A 24,952-nucleotide genomic window follows, 5' to 3' on the forward strand; every position below is an offset into this window, starting at 1 on the left:
TGCTGTAAACTTCCTGGCATCCCACTGAGGCTCTTGGTGGCCCAAGGATATAATTCCTCGTGAGAGGACAAAAAGAGAAAATGATTGTTATCCTGTACTCCTCTTTCTATGGTCACTACTGACATAAATGACTGATGTATAAAGTCTGGAACCTAAATGAAATTGTAGAAGTTTTGGTAATGAAGAACTCTAGCCAAGGTCCCTGGGGACAGAACTTCAAAACCACCCTAGCGGGGCTTACACGGGCTCTCTCGGAACGTTTGTGTAATCTGGAAAATGTCCTCATCCTCTGTTTCACTTAGGAGTCCTCTGCCAGTCTGGGGTATTTATTTTCGTCTCTGTTTAGAGAAAGGGCAACATGTATTTTTGTGTGACCCTGTATCTGCCTTATATTAATTACAGTGACGTTCTTCATCCACGGTTGTCCTCCGAATTTCTCCCGAGACATCTCAAGAGAGTGAATTCCTGAGAGAAGGGGCTGCATTTTGTAGTGGGTTGGTTTCTCCCTGTTGTTTTTGGACATGGAAAACAAGTAGTTTAACTTGCAATAAATACTTCAATAACTCTGTGGTTATGGCGAGTCCCGGGGTTTGGATGGTGCTCCCTGTAGGTATGTTACCCAGCATCACACTTTCACATTGCTCACCCTTGTCTTGAGTAGACATCCTACCTTTCCAAGCTTCCATCTGATGGAGTTGCTCTCCCCATTCATGTGGTGGCGGACACACAGACAAGCTTGAGTTGTCAGCATGCCTGATTTTTCGGTGCAGGTTTTTGAATTTGGAATTTGTTTCTGTTTTGCTAGCTCGTTTTTTTTTTTTTTTTTTTTTTTTTTAATGTTCCTTATTTTGTTTTTCTCTGGTAGATTAAATGTGGACAGCATTAGAGTAATTATTAGCAGAAACATTTGGGTGATTCACAAGCTCTCTATTTGGAATCAAGATACAAAAATTTTTGGTTGAACAAGGAAGCTTGGTGAATAGAAAAAAGATGAGTTCTTCCATGCGGATGGAGGCGCTGGGATAAAGGATGGGAAACAGACCTCTTAACAGAAATGGGACAGAAGGTGATAATGGAAATCCCGAGGTTCTAACGTATGTGAGAAGACTGGATAGGACAGAAAGATGTCCAAAAATAAACAAGGGTGGGGTGGGGTGGGGAGTGGTGTGTTCAAAGGGAGTGCCTGGCAGTTGATTTGGTTTGTGGTAGGCAGCCTCATTCCTCAGAGAGTAGCTCCCAGGCTCGAGGTGTTTACTGCCAGATCAGCATTTCACACCAGCAGCCTGGCCCGGAGTTCTTGGAGCTGCCAGAACTGCTTAAAGTGGATGCTTAGCGTGGGTTCTGGAGCCAGAAGTATGAATGGAGGGCCCAATCCTCCCGCCCACTCCTCCTGCTACTCACCCTGAGCTAACCGATGGGAGCCATGAAGACGAACGACAGCTTTTTAATATCAAGGACTTTTATTTGTTGCCGTATGTGGAACAGGACCATGTGCAGGACATGGGCACGCTACATGACTAATTCCAACCTGTCTGTGTCGCAGGATTTGTGTTCCTGACTAAAGAGGGCTTTTGACCCTGTCAACCCTACGCGATTCATTCTATGAACTACAGAAACGCTTGAGTTCCATCCTGCGCTGAGCTGTTGCCTGCTTCTAGATGGGGGGATTGGCAGTGAGGTGCAGGCAACACTGAGGCCTCTTTCCTCCTCTTCTCGCCCGGTCACCTCCCCCACCCCTATGGTCCCTGAGTCAGTCTTGTTGGGATCTGTGGACAGCTTAGATCAGAAAGGCACCAGAAGGGTAAAAAGTAGAAAGCTCAGAGGTCATCCCTTTACTGCCAGGGTTTGTCTGCTGGGGAATCATTGTCTTCTGGTTTACAGAGCTTTTGGGTTGTTTCTTGGTTTGTTTTTTAAGACAGGGTTTTGCCAGGAATCCCCAGCTGGTCTGAAACTCAAGGCGGTCTTCCTGATCTGCCTCCCAAGCCCTGGGGTTACAGGTGTGTGTCACTCTGCCCCACTGAAGGTCATTTTTGGGATCTGTTTCAGGGATGACAAACTTTGACTCCTGGGCCAACTCTGCCCTACTGCCTGGTTTTAGTAGCTAAGAATAATTTTTATATTTGTATGTGGTTCAAAAAAAATCGAAAGAAGACGATTTCATGACATGAAAATATGAAATTCAATCTCAGTGTCCATAAGTAAAGTTATATAGGGACACAGCAGCATGCATTTGTCACTGGGTTCTCCTTGACAGCCTTCATGCTACTTCTGAATAGTGTGACAGAGACCCTGTGTCCTGCAAAGGCCCAAATTGTTCCTTTCTGGTCCTCACAGGAAATTAGGCCCTTCCCTGAACTTTTCATACGTTTCAAATTATTGTCAGTTGCTTTTTACTTCTTAATGGTTTGTGAGAGGTGTGGAAATAGGAGCATCATACCATCCCTTTCACCTTACCAGAGACCTGGGAATTGTGCCACACTGTGCTGAGGAAGGCCTTCCGTGGGGTGATAGGGTGAAGCAGAAAGTACCTTCTGAGCCTAAGTCACACATGTTCATCTCCCCAAGATGTCTGTGGTGCAGAGCATCTTCATCAGAAAGAAAGGGGCATGCCAGCTTCAAGCCTCTAGAATGAAGATGTTTTCTGGACCAAGAGTCAGATATCGTTCTTCATGGCAGGACCTGTTGGCATATACATTTAATCCCAGCACTCGAGAGGGAGGGACAGGCAGATCTCTGTGAGTTCCAGGCCAGTCAGGGCTACGTAGTGACCCCCTTTCCCCATCCCAAATCCCACATTTTTTCTGATGTTCAGCTTTCTAAGCATTTTGGTTTGTAGGAGTTAAATTACGTGTTTGTACTGGGCGGAACTGACGGTTAGACAATCACTAACTTAACTTCAGTAGTAAAAAAACCATTTTCCATGTTCCACAGCCTGCTCCTTTAATGCTTTGAAGGTGAACTTGACGGCATCCCTGAGAATTTTCCCCAGTTTTTTGAAATGGATTTCCAGTTATGTTACAGCCTTTTGAAGGCTTTCAATTTCCTGACTTGGAAACATCTTGAACAGGACAGGAAGATGCCTTGATTTTTTTTTTTACCCCTGCCCCTTTGAAAGAAGTAAAAGAAGTCGACCAGGAAAGGCTTGAGGCGGACAAAAAGGGAAATCTCTGAAACCAGAGAAAACCCAAGCAAACTGTGGCCAGCAGAATCAGCATTCCTCACCCACAGTTGGTCCCAATTAAGGAGACTCCCGTTGAACGGCTCAACTTTCTGCTTTGCATTGTGTGCTCTGATTCTGCCAGCTGACATGGCAAAGCTTTAACCTCCGTCTCGGAAACAGTCTCTCATGTCCTCCCCTCACATTCTCACTTCTCTGTCGGTCCCCTGCTACCCTACAATTACCCTCTGCCACATGAAAATCCCAATAAAATGTATTGATACCTCTAATCCAATTACACCCATTTCGCTCCACAAAGTGCCATCTGTGCTGTTTGCCGGGCTGAATAAGGGCATGGAGTCACTTGGGGAGCACTCACAAAACCTGATTTTTGTCACAGAGATGGAATTCCCCTGGAATTATTTGGTGTACAGTCAAAGCAGCAACGATAATTCCTTCCACTTCAACTTGACCCCTTGACACTTCCGGTCTACAGCTTCTACCCATACCTCCCTGACTGGACTGCTTTCGGATGTTTTGTCTTTGTTTTTGGTTTTCGGCTGTAGAGACATGATTAAAGATCTAGTGTCGGGCCCTGGAGATGCTCAGCAGGTGAAGAGGGCACTTGCCACCAAGCCTGAGGACTTTGGTTCCATCTTGGGGACATAGATGGTAGAAGGAGAGAACCCTGGCCTGAAGTTGTCCTCTGGCCTTCACACATGCAACATGGTGTGTGCATGCACGCACACATAAGAATAAAGAAGTAAATGTAAACCTTTTATTCACACCAGTGGGAACTCATGAAAGTTGGATCAACAGCTGTGGAACCGGCATGGGACTGGGCTAGGCCCTCTGCCTAGCGAGACAGTTGTGTAGCTTGATCTGCTTAAAGGGCCCTCTGGCAGTAGGATCAGAACTCATCCCTGGTGCATGAGCAGGCTTTTTGGAGCCCGCTACCTATGATGGGACACCTTGCACAGCCGTGAGGTGGGGGGAGGGGATTGGACCTGCCTCTACTAAATGTACCTCCCCATGGGAGGCCTTACCTTCTTGTAGGTGGGAATAGGGGTGTTTTGGGAAGGGGAGGCTGAATGGGCAGGAGGAGGAAAGAGGGACATCTTTGATTGGTATGTAAAATGAATAAGAAAAATCTTTCTTAATAGAAAAAAAAAGCCTTAAAACAGCTAAGCATGGTAGCACAGCATTTGAGAGTCTGATGCAGGAGGATTATTATCAGTTCCAGATCAGGCTTAGCTACATAGTGAATTCCAGGCAAGCCTGAACTGAGATCTTATCTCAATAAATAAGTAAATGCCTGGTGTAGAAAAAGCTCTGGATTGACAGCTATCTTGAAAAAAGTAGTCCTTGTCTGCTGTAACACATTGGGCAATAATGTGTACAAGAGTATGTTTCATTTCATCACTTAATGGTTGTGGTAGTCTGTTTAGGCTGACATGATAAGACAATACAGACCAGAAGCCTTAAACCACAAACATTTATTTTCTTGAAGTTCTGGAAGTTCCAGGTCAGGGTGCCTTGGAGGTTGGTTTCTGGGGAAGCTGCTCTTCCTGGCTTGTAGACCGCTGCCTCTCCACTGTCTCCTCACACTGTGCACACACTGAAAGAAGGCCTAGGGCTTCTCCTCCGCAGTAGGATACCCATCCCATGGGATTAGAGCCCCACCTATGACCTCATCCCCGTCTCTAAATATGGCCTAGTCAATATATGAATGGGGGGAACATAATTCACTCGGAAACAATGTTGGCCTGGAGACAGACCTCACTGCTAGTGCACATGCTTGGCAGGCTCAGGTCTCTGGGTTCTCAAGTCTCTGGGTTCAAGCCCCAGCACCAAAGCAAAATGTTCTAAATTTAGGGTTTTTCCTTGAGGAAAAACTAGTCAGTATCAAGAAAGCGGGGTGGCAGACACCTTTAATCCCAGCACTCTGGAAGCAGAGATACAGGCAGATCTCTGAGTCTGAGGCCAGCCAAGGCTACACAGTGATACCCTGTCTCAAACAAAAATAAATTTATTTATTTATTTATTTATTTATTTATTTATTTATTTATTTATTTATTTATTTATTTGGTTTTTCGAGACAAGGTTTCTCTGTGTAGCTTTGGAGCCTGTCCTGGAACTCACTCTGTAGCCCAGGCTGGCCTCAAACTCACAGAGATCCACCTGCTTCTGCCTCCCGAGTGCTGGGATTAAAGGCGTGCGCCACCACTGCCCAGCCAAACATTTAAAAATGCAGTGAATGAGGTAGAGTGTTATGGAAGGCAAGGTGAGAATTTTAGAGAAAAATTTCTGGGTCGTAGGCATGTTTAGAATCTTGAAAGCGTGATCAGATATGAGAACTTGAACTTAGGCACAGAATCCCGTAGATGGCTGTAAGGATGCCTGACTCTCCAGACCATAGGTGCCCCGTCCTGATAGACTGATTGTAAAGCCACTGATGTGATGGCACCTGTCCAGAACAGACACGGACACTGTGGCTTTACTTTGTCCAAGCGTACTTCTGCTTAGGACAGGACCTCTCCTGATCCTAATGCCACCACTTAAACAGAAAAACAAACCTAGACCTTGTAGGAAAGAGCTTGTCACAGCTGCAGCAAGGAAGAATTGACGTTAGCGCGAGTTGGGACCAGGCAGACAGATGTTTTCTCGCTTTCTTGTGTTACGTCATCACACAGATCAGCAGAAGTGCCCTGGTGTGCGTTAGAGTGGCTTTTTATACTCTCGGTGGTGTGCTAGCTCTGTGTTTATTTACACCAACTCCCTTTCTAAATGCCTGGGGAGGGGGGGGAAACTTGGCAGCCACTCTAGAGATTATGGCTGAGCAACTTAAAAGAAAAAGGGAACAATGGGAACCTGTGATTTCAGAATTGAACAGAATGACCAAGGCAGAGTGTGTGTGTGTGTGTGTGTGTGTGTGTGTGTGTGTGTGTGTGTGTGGTGTGGTGTGTGTGGGGGGGGGGGGGGACGGGCAGAGTAGGACATGAGGTGGGGAAGGGAGGGGGGCAATGTTTGTCTTGACTTTCCCTGCAGCCGAGTTTGGTCTCAGAAATATTTCCAAATTCTGTGGACTGAATCTTTTATTTTTCCCAGTTGGGTCTAGGTCAGAATTTGTTTCTAAATGTGGCAACAGGTACCCTCAAGTGTTGGCCTTCCTGGCTGTGGGTGACTTGCTTTCTCTGCTTCTGTATTTAATGTCTTGTAACCCATGAGTAGGATTTAATTCGGACTTGAGGGATTCCTAATCCATCGTCCGTTGTGAACTAAGCTCAGCACCTTGAGAGCTGAGGTAATTAATCACACCGTTCTGTTACTCAAACTGGACTAAAGGAAGTCTTGAGGTTTGAATGTGAAGTGTCCTCGGCTGGTGGCGCTGTTTGGGAAGGTTGTGGAACCTTTAGAAGGGAGCCTCAGTGGAGGAAGTGGATCAGTGCAGTTGCCTGGTGAGACCTTACTGCCTGGCCTGGCTCTCCTTCTGTTTTCTCTCTGCTTCCTGCACCTCCTGCCAGGTCGTCCATTCAGAATGGACTGTATCTCCCAGGAACTCTAAAGCAAAATGAACCCTTCTCCCTTAAGCATTTGACAGGGCATTTTGTCATAGCAGTGAGAAAGTCATTAAGACAGGAAGTGTCTTTAGTTACCGAAACCATTGGTATTCTCCAAAGATGGGAGTAGTGTGCACTTCCTGCTGATGTATCACGGAGGCCAAGCGAATTCTCCCAATTGTGTCATCCTCTACGTTCATACACACTGTCCTTCAGCGTTTCTGTGGGGTGATCTTCACCTTTGCTTAGAACTTGACATAACTCTCAGCTCAAAACAGCTTGGTATTGGCGTCCTTCTGTTCCGCCCAGGCTCCCTCTTCCTCTCACGGCGCAACCCATCCTTTCTTCCCATTGTCTGGCTTTGTTGGCCAAATTAGCCTGGCTTGATGCAGTCCCTGCCAAACCACAAACATGTAACAGAGCAGGCAGTCTCCTCCGCCTGCTCCTGGAGACCTCGGAGTGCTCATGGGGGTGGAAAACCAAGAGAGATAACGGACTTCGAGAATTGCTTTAGATGGTCCTGGTACATTTCCAAAGCTGAGCACCACAAAGTTGCCCGATTGCATTCCAATTCTTCCACCACAACCCTCCTTCTTTTTTAGACAGAGCCTAAGTAACACAGGCTGGCCCCAGATCTTGCTATCCCCCTGCCTCAGCCTCCAGGGTGCTGGGATGACCAGCATGTGCTGTCACTCACAGCCTGTCTTTTTTGTTTTGTTTTGTTTTTCAAGACGGAGTTTCTCTGTTTTGATGTTCTGGAACTAGCTCTGTAGACCAGGCTGGCCTCGAACTCAGAGATCTGCCTGCCTCTGGCTCCCTAGTGCTGGGATTAAAGGTATGCTCCACAATGCCCTCTCGTCTTTTTAAAAAAACACTCTTAACCTCTTGAATGCTCTCAAGCCTGTGGTTACTAACTCAACGTGTGCACTAACAGTTCTGCCATGTTTGGTGCCCTGAGAAGAGGGATAGGTGAAGTTCAACCACGTACTGTAGCCTTTCATGCCATGGCGACCGCTAGAGCAGTTTAATGAACTCCAGCTTCTCAAAACTGACATCGATTGCATTGACCAACAGCTTCCTATTTAGGACAGAGCTTTCCAATACAAATGAAATGCAAGCCCTCATGTAATTTTAAACTTTCTAGTAGAAACAGTTTTTTAAAAGTAAAGCAGGAGAAATTAATTATATCTTGTTTAACCCAATACATCTAAAATATTGTTTTAAAATAGAATTTATATAAAACTACCAATGAAGTTTTTTCCCCATTCTTTTCTACCTACTAAGTCTTTGAAATCCTGCTGCTTTCTCAACTTGGACTTGCCACATTCCAGGTACTCTGTGACTACAGTGTCAGCACAGATCTAGATCACCTCTGCTTTAAAAAGAATATTTCAAACAATTCAACAAGTTGTGCAGCCAACTCCCATCACCATGGACAGGACCCAGTCACCATGATAGATTGTATACTTTTAAACCTGGAGCCAGAACAAACCAGAGCGGGTGGGAGACTGAACGAGAATGAACAAGGGAGTCTGTTTGCTGTAGCGGCCCATGGCCCCGTGACTCTGAGTCACCCGTGGGGAAGCATTGGCTCTCACCTCCCAGAAGTCTGTACAGAAGACAGATGAACAGTGAGATAGCTTTGTAATCCTAGATGGGTTGAATGAAGAGTCCCAAGTACATTCCCTGATTCAAATGTGTCAACTTAGGCTTAACCTGAGACAAATAGTTATTTCTGTCATTTGTTTGAGATTGCATAACTTTGCCTCTTCCTAACAGGCGTTATAACATGCTGCTAGACTTGTAAGGCAACATGAGGACCAGACATGAAAACAAACATTTAATGCTGAATTATTTCTCCTTACAAGACTATCAGTTTTAGATGATTTGATCTATTTCATCCGTCTATTCATGGCAACTGTCTTTTTCATTCTTCTGATTTTTTTAATGATTTAATTTTATTTATTTTTATTTTTATTTTATGTGTATGGGTGTTAAGCCTGCATGTATGCAGTGCACACAGAAGCCAGAAGAAGGCATTAGTCCCCCTAGAACTAGGTTTACAGGTGGTTCTGAGCTGCCATGTGGGTGCTGGGAATCGAACCTGGGTCCTCAGAAGACCATCCAGTGCTCATAACCACTGAGCCATCTCTCAAGCCCCATTCTCCTGATTTTTTTGAGACAGGGTCTCACTTTGCAGCCCAGGCTGGACTGGAACTCCCCACAGTCCTCCTGTCTTTGTGTCCTACGTGCTAGGATTATGTGCTAGTTACTTGTCTTATTGCTGTGACAGAAACCCCTGCTACAAGCAGCGTAGGGAAAGAGGGGGTGAAAAACACCTGGCTCAGCAGCAGGGGGGCAGAGGAGGGGCAGCAGGGGGGCGGGGCGGCTTATTCTGGCTCACAGTTTGGGGTGAAGTCCGTCCAGATGAGGAAGTTAAGGCAGTGGAGCTTTGAGGTAGCTGAGCACATCGTGTGGCTGTAGTCGAGAAGCCGCAGTTTGAAGAATGCTCATGCTCCGTTCATTTTTGTGCAGTCCACTTTGATTAACCTAATCTAGATAATTCCTCACGGGCATGCCCGCAGGCTGCTTTAATCCCAAGAACCCTCCATCCTCCCCAGAGGCTTGTCTTCTGGCTAATTCTAGAGCTTGTCAAGTTGTCGGTGTTAACCATCACGATTACAGGACAGTTGAGCCTAGCCTGAAAAAAAAGTTTGTTTTTTTTATTTTTTTTTTTTACATTTATTTATTTATTTGTGTGTAAGTGCATATAGAGAGGTCAGAGGGCAACTTGTGGGAGTCCGTTCTTTCCAGCAGAGAGTTCCAGCCCTCGAACTTGGGTCGTCAATCTTGGCAGCAAGTGTCTTCACCTGCCAAACTATCCCACCAGCCCCCAATCCAAAATACTTTTAAGGAGAAAAAAAAAAAATACTTTCTCTTTTTCTGTTTGTTTGGTTTTGACTTTTTAAGACAGTGTCACTTGAACTTCCTGCGTGCAGAGATCACAGGCAGCTTGGATAGCCTCCTGGGGAAGACAAACCAATCCTGTTTTTAACATGTGTATATGTGTGTACGTGTTCACATGTCAGTGGGGATATGGAGCAGGACGATTCAAAGTGTGTCTACCTCTTTTGGGACAAAGTCTCTCAGTGGCCTGGAACTCACCAATTAGGCTAGACTTGCTGGCTGGCAAATTCCAGGGATCCTCCTCTCTCTGCCTCCCCAGTACCAGGATTGCAAGAATGCCACCTTGCCTGGCATTTTTCATAGGTTCTGGGGGCTGAACTCAGGTCCTTGTTCTTGTAAGGCAAGCACTTTACCAACTGAGCCGTGCCCTCCTTTACCCCAGCCCATCAGCAAGAAAATTCTTGAAGTAGCAAAAAGAAATCTGTACCTTAACTCTAATCTGATGTAGTTCTAAGAAAGCTATAGAAAATTCCAGACTGGAGGAAGTACCAAGTACATTCTGACCCATGGACATAATCACAGAGGTTGTTCCCATTTCTAGCCAGTAAGGTTAACATCTTTGGGAGAGTCAATTTTTAGTCTAAGTATTTAATTTTACCCTAGACCACATAGAACTTTATAAACTCCTTCTATTTCCAAAGAATTAAGAATAATTCTAGGGGCAGATGTCATGAGATAAGGCCCCCACTGTACAAGCATCCAAGACAGCCATATACAAAACATGCATTAAGAAAGTGCTCCTTCAGGCTGGGTGGTGGTGGCGCACGCCTTTAATTCCAGCACACGAGAGGCAGAGGCGGGCGGATCTCTGTGAGTTCAAGGCCAGCCTGGGCTACAGAGTGAGTTCCAGGAAAGGCACCAAAGCTACACAGAGAAACCCTGTCTCCAAAAACAAAAAAAGAAAGAAAGAAAGAAAGAAAGTAAGTAAGTTCTGCTTCTTTGGGGGTCCATGGACGTTCTAGCCCTTGGAGGAATCTAGGGCCGGGTTCTCCATTTACCATCTGCTCATCTGACTAGAGGAAGCTCTTAATCTCCAGCTCTAATTCCCTTTGTAATTGCTGCCTGTTTAACTGTAACCCAGGCGGCCGTCCATCCACCCAGCAAGTGTGACCTATGGAGGTTTGTGGGTCTGTGTGCTGTTCCTCCTTCTGCCCATCTGATGTGCGGTTACGTTTGGTAGAGTACAGTGTTGTTGGCAATGTGGTGGAGACTCCAGAGTCTTCTGTTCTGGCTGTTCATGACTGGTTAGGTGGTTAGCTTCCCTGAAGTTGGGCACCTTATGAGGTTAAACATCTTCAAGATATCTTGAGCCTGAAAACTGGCAATGGCAGTTTTTGTCAGTCCTAGATGGGAAAGCGGGAAGTTCTAAGTATCTCCTGGACGTATCATGGTAGACTCTTCCTGAGGATAATTCCAAAGAAGAAAACAAAGGGGGTGGTGGTAGTGGTATATGTTTAAACCAATTTACTTTACTATAGATATTGCTTTACCATCAGAGAAGAAAGTAAGGTTCCATATGCACAGCTCTTATCCACTAAGTAATAGTTTGAGAAACTTGGTCAGTGATCCTCCAGGCATATATATTCTGGATAGAAGAACCAATTCAGTGTTCAAGTGTGGCTTCTGAGAACCTCACTGTGGCACAGAAGCAATAATTTTTTTCCTATGCAGTCACAAGCTAGTCCACCCTTCAGTTAGTGAGGCCACACCCTTGGCCCTCCGGCTGTCTGAAGGCCTCCTTGGCCATTCTAGTTTCATGGTTTAGTCGGGACCAAAGTGTGGGGAGCAGACATTGTGAGAGAAGTCTGGGAGGGTGACCAATCCTAGCCAAGAGCTATGTGAATGTTGGTGTTTTTCCCAGAGGGAGGAGAGATCCCTGCCCCACGTGTCACCACGTGTCTGCATAGACACAAGCAGAGCAGTGTTCTGTGGAGCTGGCCTCCTCACAGTCCTTTCTTTCATCCTACAGCAGAGATGGGGTGCACCAGAGTGTTCCTCAGACTGTGGTATCAGTGCTAGGAAGTGGGCAAAAAAAAAAAAAAAAAAAAAACCAAGAAGGGTAGTAAGTTTCCATTATTACAGCCTAGATGAAGGGCTTTATTTATTCTAAGGGCACTCGGGGAGGGCATCCCTTAGTAAAAGGGATGATAGAGGGTCACAGTACATGGCATTCTTACCCAACAGGAATACGACAGATGAGCAGTAAACATTGTAACACCGAAACACTTTTTAACCTATTTATTTTGTGGGAGTGTGTACATGAGAGACAGGGAGGTGAGGAAGGAGCGGGAACACACTGCATCACACGGGTGGGGGAGAGGTCAGAGGACAACTTTGGAGGAGTTAGTTCTTACCTTCCACCTTGTTGAGGCAGGGTCTCTCATCTCTTCTGCTATGAGAACTACCCCAGGCTAGCTGGCCTGCACCCTTCCTTTGATTCTCCATCTTGCTTTAGGTGTGCTGGGATTACAGACCGATGCCACCACATCCACATTGTATATGGGTTTGGGGGATTGAACTCGGGTCTCCAGGTTTATATAGCCAGTGCTTTTACCCTCTGGGCCATTTTCCTGGCCGAGTATTCTAATTGAACTGAGTTCCAGAAGGGAGTGAGCTGTTCCTGGGAGAGGGGAATGCATGGCTGGTTTACCCTAGTGTGACAGTAGGAAACCCAAACCCACTATGGATGAGGATAAAAAGAGCAGAGCTGAATTCCATACAAAATAAAAGTTACCTATGGGCTGGCTATAAAAGCGCTAATCAGCTGGGCAGCGGTAGCACACATCTTTAATCCCAGCACTCTAGAAGCAGAGCCAGGAGGATCTCTGTGAGTTCAAGGCCAGCCTGGTCTACAGAGCGAGATCCAGGACAGGCACCAAAACTACACAGAGAAACTTTGTCTCAATAAAAGCAGAGAGTGAGAGAGGAGCGCTAATCGCAGAACATGGGTACCCACTACTAATTGTTTTTTGGGAGGTCTTCCCTAAGTACACTGTAGCAGTGAACTGAATTCTGAAGGCAGGACAGAAAGCTGAAAAACACCCAACATACACCCGGCATACACAGGACCTTCGTGGAGAACACAGCAGAACACAGTACAATGAAATCTGAGATCAGGACAGGAGGGTAAAGAGATGCTCCAAAGCACCAGGACCCTTCGCTGAGTGTATAGAAAGGGCCCACCAGGGACAAAACACCATCATAGGACAGAAAGCTGGTGACTAGTGGCTACTGGCTGGGTTTTATGGCACAGAGAGCACTCTGGAGTCTCACCGTGCTCAGAGCAAAGTCCTGCTGAAAGGACTAGCTTGCTCCTCCATTGGGAACTGACTGGCCAAATCTACAACAAAGCACAGTCTCAGCTGTTCTACAGAGTAGATGGACCTTGTTCTAAGCCATTCAACCGTGGTCCATTTTCAGATATTTATATTATCATTAAAAAACAAAACAAAACCACAAGACTCAAAAAGAAGCAGAAAAGTATGACTAAGGAAGAAAATAGTTGGTAGAAGCAGACCTGCAGATGATAATATATCAGACTTAGCCAATGAGAGGTATAACATATTCTTTATAAATATGTTTAAGGTCCTAGTAAAGGTTAATTATGTTCTTGAAAAGATAATGAATTTTAACAGTTCACTGGAACTTCTAAGACAATGTTTATAACCTGTGTGCCCCCCCCCCACACACACACACACAGTGCAAGGATTATTTGGAAACAAATTACTAGTCATGTTCGTAGCCATCCCCAAATCATCACCCCTTCCTAGAGGCTTTTGCACGCCTACTTTTGTAAAAGCCAGAAATTTAAATCCCTGAGTGAGCTAAGTTCCTGCTATTTCAAGATACCGTGTACGCAAAGGTAGATGAGATTCAGTCCCAGCCCTCAGAGAAATTTATTCTAGCGAAGAAAGATACAGACTTATCTCCAGGCACAGTGCTCTCATAGAAGAAGAGGTAAATCAGGAGAAAGAAGGTCAGATGTCTCCTGGCAAGGAGGACCATGGGAAGCCTGTGGAAGATGCAGCATTTGGTCTTAGCCTTGAAGAATGGCCAGACGTCCATGTGAGATGGACAGGGTGTGTGTCCACTTATGTGAAAACCCTGGGACAGTGCCCTGACTCCAGAATCTTCATTAGCACCCACATCATTGCACAGTGAAAACAGATCCCAATTCCCCTGCAAGCTTATGTTCCCAGAGATCAAGTGAGATAGCTGGTCATCTACGAGGAGTCTTAGGGGAAGGAAGATTGGGGGTGGAGGTGAACATTCTGTCGTTTAACTTGGCAAAATCACAGTTCTAGGTTTTGTGGTAGAAAACAGAAATGAATCTCTCTTGTCTTCTCTGTTGCCCTGTGTGTGTTACCCTTAGATCTGTAATGGCATTTATTCTTTAAATTGTCTTTTAAATAATTAACTTTGTGTGTGTGGTTTTTTGTTGTTGTTGTTGTTGTTGTTGTTTTTGTTTTTTGGGTTGTTTTTTTTTTTTTTTTTTTTTTTTTTTTTTTTTTTGAGACAGGGTCTCTATATGACCCTGGCTGTCCTGGAACTTCACTATGTAGACCAGGCTGGCTTCAAACTCAGAGATCCACCTGCCTCTGCCCCTGAGTGCTGTGATTAAGGTGTGCACCACTAGGTACAGCAAGCTTTCTTTTCAGACTCTCTTTGGGTCACCAGCCCCCAAATAATGACACAGAGACTTATTATTAATTATGAAAGCTTGGCCTTAGCTTAGGCTTTCCCCCAATTAGTTCTTATAACTTAAATTACACTGTTTTTTTAAATTAATCTACGTTCTACCATGTGGCTTGGTTACCTCTCCTCTGTAGTGTGTGCCTGACTTCTTCAGTCAGTGTCTTGCTGGTGTCTCTTGCACTCCTGATTCTGAGTTTCTCTCTGCCCAGAAGTCCCACCTAACTTCTCCTGCCTAGCTATTGGCTGTTCAGCTTTTTATTAAACCAACCACAATGACACATCTTCACATAGTGTGCAAATATCCCACAACAACCAGGCTTAATTATGATTTCAATATGTTTCTAATTGAGATAAAATTATATAACTTTCCCTCCTCCAACCCCTCTTCAGCTACCCACCCACCCATGTCCTCCACACTCTCAAGTTGATAGCCTTTTCTTTGATTATTATTGTTAAATAATATGTGTGTGTGCACAATTACACACACACACACACACACACACACAACTTGCTGAGTCCTTTTTTGTTATTTGCATGTATATGGCTTCAGGGCTGACCACTCTGCATTGGACAACCACTAAAGAAACTCATCTCCGGGAGAGGCTAATTCACCTTCTTCCAGAGTGTCATTAGTTGCCTGTAGTTGTCTAAGAGTGGGACCCCGTGAAATATTCCCCCTTCCACATTAATGCATCTGTTGATATTGCCAATGTCTTGTTAATACAGCCGTTTCTAGGAGAGACTGTTTCACAGCAGACTCACTGGTATTCTGGCCCTTATGATCTTTTCGCCCCCTCTTCTAGATTGTTCTTGAGCCGCAGATGCAAGAGCTGTGATGTAGATGTATTTGTTGGGGCTGGGCTCTCCACGATCTGTTGATCTCTGCCTTGTCTTCGGGTGTGGTTCTGTGATGGCCTTCATGCTGTCAAGAGGGGCCTCTTTGATGAGGGGTGGTAGCTAGACTTACCCAGGAAAAGTGGCTCACACACCATGGTGTTTGTTTCACTTACATATTATTCTCTTCCTTTGGGTTATAAGCTCATTCTGGACAGCCACTAATTTCTGAATGACTATAGCAGCTGTCCCTGTGTCTATAAATAATAGGTGCTCAACGAATGCTTCCCCGTTTGAAGTAGAATTTAACACAACAAAAAGTCAATAGGTCTTAAAACTTATTGGTCAGTCTAATTCTGATTCCTGTCCTCTTAATCACCATACTGCATTCATAATGGCTTGGGGATATACTGATCAATGAGCTTGGAGTTTTGACTTTACCATATTAGTGGGGAGGAGCTAATGAAGGTTTTGCTAAGTGCTACATGTCAGGGTGATTAGGCTTCTGGTGAAATGTGGCATTTGTGAGAGGGAGGATCGGTAGACCGGGACCAGTGAGAAGGCTTTCACTGGTTCAAATAAGAGGTTAAAGCCTTGAACCAAATCAAGAGCAGGAGAAATGTCAAGGAGAGACAGATGTGAGGGCAAGAGGTAAACAGACTAAGGGGGGTTTTGTTTGTTTGTTTTTTAATGAGAAGAGTAAAGCAAGAAACATTGAAGGCAAATACTTAAGTATTGATAGAGCAAGGGGAAGAGAGGGGAAGAATGGTTTTAGTGGAAGGGAGGGTGAGGAATGTTCATTTTGGAAGAAGAGTTGGGAGATGGGGTAACAGCAAATGGGAAAATAAGTATCCTATAGAAAAAACTCTTTAGTTTACCTCTCACAACTTGTTCCAGCACTCTAGAAATTTCCACTCGCAGACAAGATCTTCATTTCTCATTGTCCTGTTTGCATAAGACCTAATCCCTCATTCGGTTATTCGTTCATTTCCTCTTCTATTCTGAAAGTAGACAAAAGTGATAAAGTGCCATAATGTCTCAGCAACTCTCCCAGAATCAAAATCTTACACCATTTCTCCTCTGCATCAGTTGCCTGGAGGTGGTGGTTGCTTGGATTTATGAGAAGATTAGATTACAAAATAATATTAAAGTCTCTGCTGTGTTTATGTCCCGGTGGCTTTTGGTCTAGCTCGTTGCTGCACAGACCTCTTGTCTCCACCTGAGATCTGTTGAGAAACAAAAGAATGGACAAGTAGGCGAGCCAAAGAGCATTCCATAGTGGCCATGAGAAAGGGCAGAGAGTTTCTCTTTTGGCTGAGAAAATAGAGAGAGAGAAATGGGAGGGGGACGGCAAAGTGGAGCCTTGAGTGAGCCTGGGGATTCTGCATGCCAGACAACAGATGCTGTAACTCTCCATCGCCTGAGTTCTGTGCTCCTCTGTATCCTTTGGGGACCAAATGTTCGTGGCCTTTCTTCCTCCCTGCTCTCTCGAATGGCTGCTGTTTATTGTGTGGTACTCTGAGTCATTAGCTGATAAACTGCAAACACCCTTCTGAAGATTTTCTGTTCTTCCACCTTAAGCAGTCTTATGTTTCAGGAAGGACAGTGTCCATCCAGCCACTCTTCTCCTGTAGCTCTTAGTTGAAAAAAAAAATCTTCTAGATGGTCCTTTCTGTCCCTGTCTGATTGGATTATGAAACTTAAATCTGTCATCTCCTCAGTGACTCAAAAGCTGTGCACCAGGGTATATTCAATCCCCACCCCCCCAAAAACAAGCTTTGTTAAATGTCATCTGGGGCATTTTGCTGCTGATCATTTGACATATTTCACAACTACCACAAGAGTAAAATGACAATAAAGACTTTTTCTTAAGTCATAAAATCATGAATACAAAGAATAAGAGAGGAGGCGCATGCGTATCGTAACATCAACACTCAGGAAGCTAAGGGAGAACATCACAAATCAGAGGCCAGGGTGGACTACACACCAAGACCCTGTCTAGGGCTGGCCAAACAGCTCAGCAGGAAAAGGAGCTTGCTGCCAAGCCTGACAACCTGAATTCCATCCCTGGAACCTGCACGGTAGAAGAAAAAAAGCATCTCCACTCTACACATGAGCTGTGGCGTGCGACACATCCCTCTCCCAGCACACACACACACACACACACACACAAATAAATAAACATGGGAAAAGACCCTCCATGAAAAAGAGAAGAGGAGCTAACAGGGAAGGGAATGTGCAGCCTGAAAAGGAGAACGACAAGTGGGACCTGATCTGTGAGCCTGGAAGCTGAATCCTAAGCCAGCAGTGAGGGCTGGTCAGGGCTGTTTGTACTCTAGAACGCTCAGACATCTGGCAAGTGACAGCATTAGCCACCTCTGTGGGGTTGGCAGTAAGACTAAAACAGGGACTAGTTAAAAGTGCAGATACCACAGGGACTCTCCTGTCCCCTCCTCCAGTGGCCTTCCCCTCCATCCGCAGACATCTTCTCTGGATAGAGGAAAACGGGGTCTCAGGAGTGTGGACTCCTGGAGTCCTAACACAGGTCAGCACAGAGTTTGAACCAAAGCCATGACGGAATGAATGAAACTTAGCATAGGGAATGTTGAAACCTCCACACTGCTTCTGCAACTCACTGTTCACACCACCGGACTGACCCTCATGCTGGGGTTTGGAAGAGTCATCTCTAGAAAATCTGGCCAACCCAAGAAAAGTGTTCAAGTGACTCAGTCCAGCCACACCTACCATCCTTAAGTCCATACGTGCCGTAGATGGCAAGTCCTACCCTCACACATCATTAGACACGTGAGAAGGTCTAGAAGAATCCCATCAGTTGTATCTTATCACTGCTCTCTCTGCCGCACCCCCACCCAAGCCCGAGACAGGCTCACTGTGTAGCCCAAGCTGACTTGGGATGACCAGTGCAGAGAGAACCAAGTAAGAATCTGTGAGAGAAGATTGCAAACCTCCCTTCCAGATGAGCGAATGAGCTCTCAGAATGTTTGTGAGAGCTGAGGGAAGAGAGAAAAGAAAGAAGGATGTGTTATTTAAAAAAGAACCCTTAGAAATTAAAAATACTATAACAGAAATTAAAAGTCTGAGAGAGGATAAATTTATGGTTTTTTTTTTTCCAGACAAAGTAGCACTAAGAAAAACTTAAGAAACTCAAGAGTGTCTACCTAAAAATCCATTCTTTGTATAAAAGACATTTTAGAAGAGAACTGAAAAATAAACATCAAGAGCAAAACTTGGGAGGTAGAGGCAGGAGGATCAGGAGTTTATGGTCATCCTCAGCTACACAGTGAGGTAAAGGGCAGCTTAGACAACGTGAGACTGTCTCAAGAAGAGAAGGAAGTAGGAAAGAGCTGGCGAGGTGGCTTGTGGGTAAAAACACTGCCGCAGCAGCGTGAAGACTTGAGTTGGGCCCCAGAACTGACAAGAAGACAGGCGTGGTCGTAGTTCACATCTGTAAACCCAGCACTTGTAAGGCTCTCCCTCCCGGGAGCAGCCAGCCTGCAGAATGCCGGGCAGCAGAAGCAACGTGGCAGGAGAGAACTGACCCCTACATGTGACCCTCCTAGGAGCCTAGCAGAAGAGGTGCTTCATCAAGACAGCTCAGTAAAGAAAAATCAAAACAAAATACGCAAATAAAAAAAGTGGGTGAGAAGCCAGGCTTAAGTTAAGCACCAAGTCAGTGGGTACAGAGGTGTGGTCTTGAAGTGCCGGCTAACTGACAGAGGATAGAGACGGCCACGGGATATAAGTACACACACAAAACAGTTAACAGAAGTTACCCTGAAAGTGAGAACAGAGTAGTTTTCCTTCTTCACTTCTGTTTATGTAGTATTTGACTCTGCATAGTACTTTTCTATTTTTTTTTTAAAGAAATATGCTCCCTCCAGTGGAGCACCCCCAGTAGAGATGTTTAAGCCTTAGAGAATGACAGCAGAATTTCCCTTTGCACAACCTTGCAAGTTTGCTGGGGAAGTTTTTAACTCCTAGCTGGCCTTCTCTGGTATAAAAACGTTAGGTTTTTATGTTTCGTTGTAGGAAAGAGCTGAGCAGGAATGGCTTTGGGAAAACGGGGCCAGAACTCTCTCCCAGAAAATAAACATTTGGGGCAGGAGAGATGGCTCAGAGGTTAAGAGCACTGGCTGCTCTTCCAGAGAACCTGAAGTCACTCCCCAGCACCTGCATGGCAGCTCACAACTGTCTGTAACTCCAGTCTCAAGAGATCTGACACCCTCTTCTGGATTCTGTGAGCACCATGCATGCATGTACTGTGCAGACATGCATGCAGACAAAACACCCACACACATAAAATAAACAAGAAAATAAAGGAATTTTTAAAGAAAGAAACTCCTTGCTGCCCATTGGCATTGATCTTGCCATGGCCAGTGAACGAAGTTTTATTCTGGATCCCTGCACTGAAGCAAGCTCTCCATTTTTGCAGAGCCCTTTCCACAGAGGGCTGTCCCTGCTGCAGGCCCTTGATTACCAATAATTAATCTCAGATGAAAGATTCAGTACTCCAGGCTTCCTCTCTCTCTGACCTAAGAGAACATGCTGTGAATAGTTTGTTTGTTCGCCTGCCAGAGATCTTATCTGGGCCCATAAGAGTTGATAGGATCATTAAATCAGCATTGATCTTTTCTCAGTATCCTTTTTCTGCAAAAAGGGGTGCGTGGTATCTCAAGCCTGGATAAAAGGGAGACTTAATATATGGCGCAGGGGTCATTCAGTAACGGCTCTATTTAATAGTAGTAAAATCTGAATAACGCTGCAATGTGTCCTAATCCCCATGTTTTCTCTGCTGTTTCTCAATGTATTTGGCTAAACCGCTACGGAGCAACCAAGCCAAATGGCCAAACCACCCACTTATTCCCAGCACATGAATTAGAGGGAAGCCAGCTGAAATCCAGGCCAGCTCATAAATGACTTGTATGTCTGATTTTTGTTCCATGATCTGAAACTCAAAATAAATCAAAAAAGAAACATTTTCCAAATACCGACAAATTCACACGCACAAAAAAGTCTCCAGCCTTTTCAGTACACACGCGAAGCTGATAAACCCATTCTGAGCAGATATGACTTAGAGGTTAATTCCCAAGGCACAAACAGACACTCCTATGTAGCAAGTTTATGGAACCTTTGTGTTCAATTCGAGAATCATGAGCCAAAATGAAGGCTAAAGGTCGTTTTAGGAAGGACCTGGAACAGAAAACCTTTGAAGAAGGGTCCTAAGAGGTAAATTTTGAGCTTAGAAAAAAGTGATCATTGCCGAGCCTGGTAGCATAGGCCTATAATCCCAACTACTCAAGAGGCTGAGGCAGGAGGATGGATATCTGGGCTATATAGTGAGTTCAGCACTAACTTGGGCAACTCAGTGAGATTGTGTCTCAAAATTTTGAAAAAGAGAAAGAGAAATGAAGGAAGAGCGTTACTTAGTTGGGGATAGAGTTCAGTGGCAGGGCATATGCCTAGTATGTGTGGGGCTCTGACTTCTATCCCTGGTAACACACACATACACACTAGTGAGTATGGTCCAACAGAATAATGATAGATCAAGAAGGTGGCGGACACGCAGATGTTGCTGTTTGGTTTAGACACTTAGATAAACTTACTATAAAAATATAAAGTTCCTGACTACAACTTGTTAAACTTAAAAACTGAACAGAGGGCCGGGCAGCAGGAGTGCACACCTTTAATCACACTCAGTAGGCAGAGCCAGGCGGATCTCTGAGTTCGAGACCAGCCTGGTGTTCAGAGTGAGTTCCAGGACAGTCAGCACCACACAGGGAAACCCTGTCTTGAAAAACCAGAACCAAAACAATAATAACAAAAAAAAAAAAAAAAAAATTGAACCAAGGAAGGATGTAATGACTAAGCTATGAAGATATCAAGGTGTAGTAAGTTCATTTTGAATATAGGCCTGGGTCTCCAAATACACGTGTTTAAGTACAGATGTTGGACACATCCCTCCTCAGTACCTTATATCTGATAGGTAAATTAGCTATGAACTGAATGGTTTTTCAGCAGGAATCTGGCACCTCTCTCTGGCCATAGCACCCTAAAGTTAGCGGTCTACCAGAAGAGCAGATGTCCTACTCAGGAGCAGAGCCTGACTCCAGGGAAGCAATGAGAAAGGGCAGGTCTGAAAGTTCTAGAAAAGAGAAGTCTGGATGGAGAGAGAACTCGGGAATGAGAAGTTTACCTGAGCTCAGTCGCCAGCACAGCAAAAAGGACAGAGAGGCCTTTGTCTGGCCTCTGTTACCAGGTATGGAAAGTTTTAGAAACTGCAGGGGTGCCTGGAAAACACATCTAAAAATGAACTAATTACAAGACTATAAGACCGAAGCTGTTTACATCAGAATTGGTTTGCATAGTTAGATGGATCTAAAAATGCCTCGTCCTTTTTTTTAGTGTTATTTATTGCTGTTGTGTGTGTGAATGGTATGTGTGGGGGTGTGTTCCCGCCACACTGCACGTGTGGAGGTCAGAAGACAACTTTATGGGGTCCGTTCTCTCCTTCCACCATTGTGATGGAATGCAGGTGTGCCTGCCTAGCAAGTAGTTTACCCATGAGCCATCTCAGCAGACCCTCCTTGTCTTCATGATGTAGCTTCCTGCTAAGGAAATATACCATGATCTCTTGCTAAATACCAACTGATTCTTATGTTTATAAAAGAATATCACCAAATTACAAGAACATTTAAGTCACACTTTGAATTATTGGCAAACCCAGGACTAACCCCAAACTGTCTTCTTTCGGGAGAAGAGTGTAAAACCGTTCGTCATCTCTCTAAAGTGCTGTTTCTAGCGCTGGCTTCGGTTTGAACTGCTCACCCGTCCCCCTCCTGTCCTGCAGCTGGGACGAGAGCAGCTCCATCAGCAGTGGGCTCAGCGATGCCTCAGACAACCTCAGCTCGGAAGAGTTCAACGCCAGCTCCTCACTCAACTCCCTCCCGACTACTCCCACGGCTTCCCGCAGGAGCTCTACAATCGTGGTACGTGATTTTGCAAACATGTGGGCCACCAGGTCAGGGTGGACCACAAAACGAACGGGGCGAGAGATCTGTGTAGGTGTCATAAATGGTGTCGTTGTGACTGCATTTTGTGCTCGTGCCTATTTAGAGTGATACATATGAGAGTTTTTCCAGTTGGAGAAGAAAAAGTACCCTAGAGACAGATAAAGTCTCTTCTCGCTGGAATACTAGGGATGGAGCGAAACCTTAGTTGACTTAACACTATGGGATAATCAAGGCCCTTCACCCCACCGTTCTCCCGCCCCTGTGTAAGCGGCTTATTCTGCCCTTTCCTCTTCTCGTTAGCTACGCACAGACTCAGAGAAGCGCTCTCTGGCAGAAAGCGGGCTGAACTGGTTTAGCGAATCAGAGGAGAAGGCCCCCAAAAAACTGGAGTACGACAGCGGCAGCCTGAAGATGGAACCTGGGACTTCAAAGTGGCGGAGAGAGCGACCTGAAAGCTGTGAGGATGCATCTAAGGGTGGAGAACTGAAAAAGCCCATCAGCCTGGGACATCCAGGGTCCCTGAAGAAGGGCAAGACCCCACCAGTGGCTGTCACCTCTCCCATCACTCATACAGCCCAGAGTGCCCTCAAAGTTGCAGGTGAGTTGGGACAGGGACAAGGGTGAAGACCTTTCTTCGATGGTTTTCCTTAAGGGTCACAAACCTACAGAATGATAGCAAAGGTTTGCAGAAACGCTTTAACGTACGATATCTCTTCTGATCCTCAGGACGGTCCTGTGAGTTGGGAAAGATGAGTGTTACTGTCTCAGTTTTACCAGTGTAGAAACTAACTCAAAGGGGTCAGGTGGCTGAGCCACAGTGATAGAGCTGGTGGGCTGACCAGGAGGGAGAGAGTGTACTCCCAGGCAGGTTCCTCCCTTCACATGGTCCCCACTGGTTCCTTGTTGCCTCCCCCAAGGCGTCCTTCTTAGCATCTAATGGAGGTCCTACTGGACTAACGTGTTAAATGGCTGTGAAGAAGAAGCACAGCCAGGCGGTGGTGGCACAGGCCTTTCATCCCAGCACTCAGGAGGCAGAGGCTGGTGGATCTCTGGGTTTGAGGCCAGCCTGGTCTACAGAGTGAGTTCCAGGACAGCCAAGGCTACACAGATAAACCCTTTCTCCAAAAACCAACCAAACAAACAAAACAACAAAACCGGGCTGGAGAGATGGCTCAGAGGTTTAGAGCACTGGCTGCTCTTCCAGAGGTCCTGAGTTCAATACCCAGCAACCACATGGTGGCTCACAACCATCTGTAATGAGACCTGGTGCCCTCTTCTGGTCATACATGCTGTATACATAATAAATAGATAGATAGATAGATAGATAGATAGATAGATAGATAGATAGATAGATAGATAGATAGATAGATAAACAAACACAACAAAACCCCACAAAAACAAAACAACAACAACAGAGAAAGAAAGTATGTTGTTCCCAAGGTTTACCCCTTCCTTGGATCACTATTAGCTTTAATCAACATTTCCCTCCAGAGTCTAGACATTTTCTTACCTAACTCATTGCATCCTCCTTCTTGTCCTTCCTTACCCAGTTATTAGACACACTTCCTTCTTGATCACTTTTGTGGTGGCCTCTGCCACTTTAACCAAAGTAAACCACCCCACAGAAAACAATACAAACAAACTAAATGAAAGCCTACTTCCTCCCAAAGTCCCTCTGGCAAGAAACTGTATCTGCTTATCCAGTATTGTCTGCCCATATTTAGGCCTCTAAATTTTTATAATATATAGAAAGTGGTTCCTTGTCCCCTAGAGAGAAAGAAAGGTGTTTTTAAGATATTATGCTAGGCTGGGGAGGGGAGATGTGTGCACATCTTTAATCCCAGCATTTCTATGACTTCGAGGCCAGCCTGGTGTACAAAGTGAGTTCCAGGACAGCCAGGGCTACACAGAGAAACTCTGTCTTGGAAAAACAAACAAATAAAGATATCATGATAGCAGCTCTTCCTCTGTCTCCTGCCCCCCTCTCAGGCAAGCCTGAAGGCAAAGCCACAGACAAGGGCAAGCTCACAGTGAAGAACACTGGGTTACAGCGCTCTTCTTCCGACGCTGGCCGGGACCGCCTGAGTGATGCTAAGAAGCCCCCCTCGGGCATCGCGCGCCCCTCGACTTCAGGATCCTTTGGCTATAAGAAGCCTCCCCCTGCCACCGGCACAGCTACTGTCATGCAGACAGGTGGCTCAGCCACTCTCAGCAAGATCCAAAAATCCTCAGGCATCCCCGTCAAGCCAGTAAATGGGCGCAAGACGAGTTTAGATGTGTCCAACAGTGCAGAGCCGGGATTCCTGGCTCCTGGAGCACGGTCCAACATCCAGTATCGCAGCCTGCCCAGGCCGGCCAAATCCAGTTCAATGAGTGTGACTGGTGGGCGGGGTGGACCTCGCCCCGTCAGCAGCAGCATTGACCCCAGCCTCCTCAGCACCAAGCAGGGAGGCCTTACACCTTCCAGACTGAAGGAACCTTCCAAGGTTGCCAGTGGCAGGACCACACCAGCTCCCGTCAATCAGACAGATCGGGAAAAGGAAAAGGCCAAAGCCAAGGCTGTGGCCTTGGACTCAGACAACATCTCCTTGAAGAGCATTGGCTCCCCAGAAAGCACTCCTAAGAACCAAGCAAGCCACCCTCCAGCCACCAAGCTGGTAGAGCTGCCACCAACTCCTCTCAGGTACCCACACTGGGCGATGTTTTCC

At 45.6% G+C, this 24,952-nt stretch overlaps 1 protein-coding gene across 2 annotated transcripts in view; it reads left to right on the forward strand.

The window, feature by feature from the left end:
* Nav1 (neuron navigator 1) overlaps window positions 1–24,952 on the forward strand; it is a 178,147-nt gene that overhangs the window by 119,973 nt on the left and 33,222 nt on the right. For both annotated transcript variants that reach the window (XM_059281102.1, XM_059281103.1), the window contains exons 6-8: window positions 22,082–22,220; window positions 22,545–22,842; window positions 24,234–24,927. In XM_059281102.1, the coding sequence (XP_059137085.1) occupies window positions 22,082–22,220; window positions 22,545–22,842; window positions 24,234–24,927 (1,131 nt within the window). The remainder of the gene's footprint in view (window positions 1–22,081; window positions 22,221–22,544; window positions 22,843–24,233; window positions 24,928–24,952) is intronic.

This window comes from Peromyscus eremicus, chromosome 15 (assembly GCF_949786415.1).
Source record: "Peromyscus eremicus chromosome 15, PerEre_H2_v1, whole genome shotgun sequence".
Lineage (NCBI taxonomy): Eukaryota > Metazoa > Chordata > Mammalia > Rodentia > Cricetidae > Peromyscus > Peromyscus eremicus.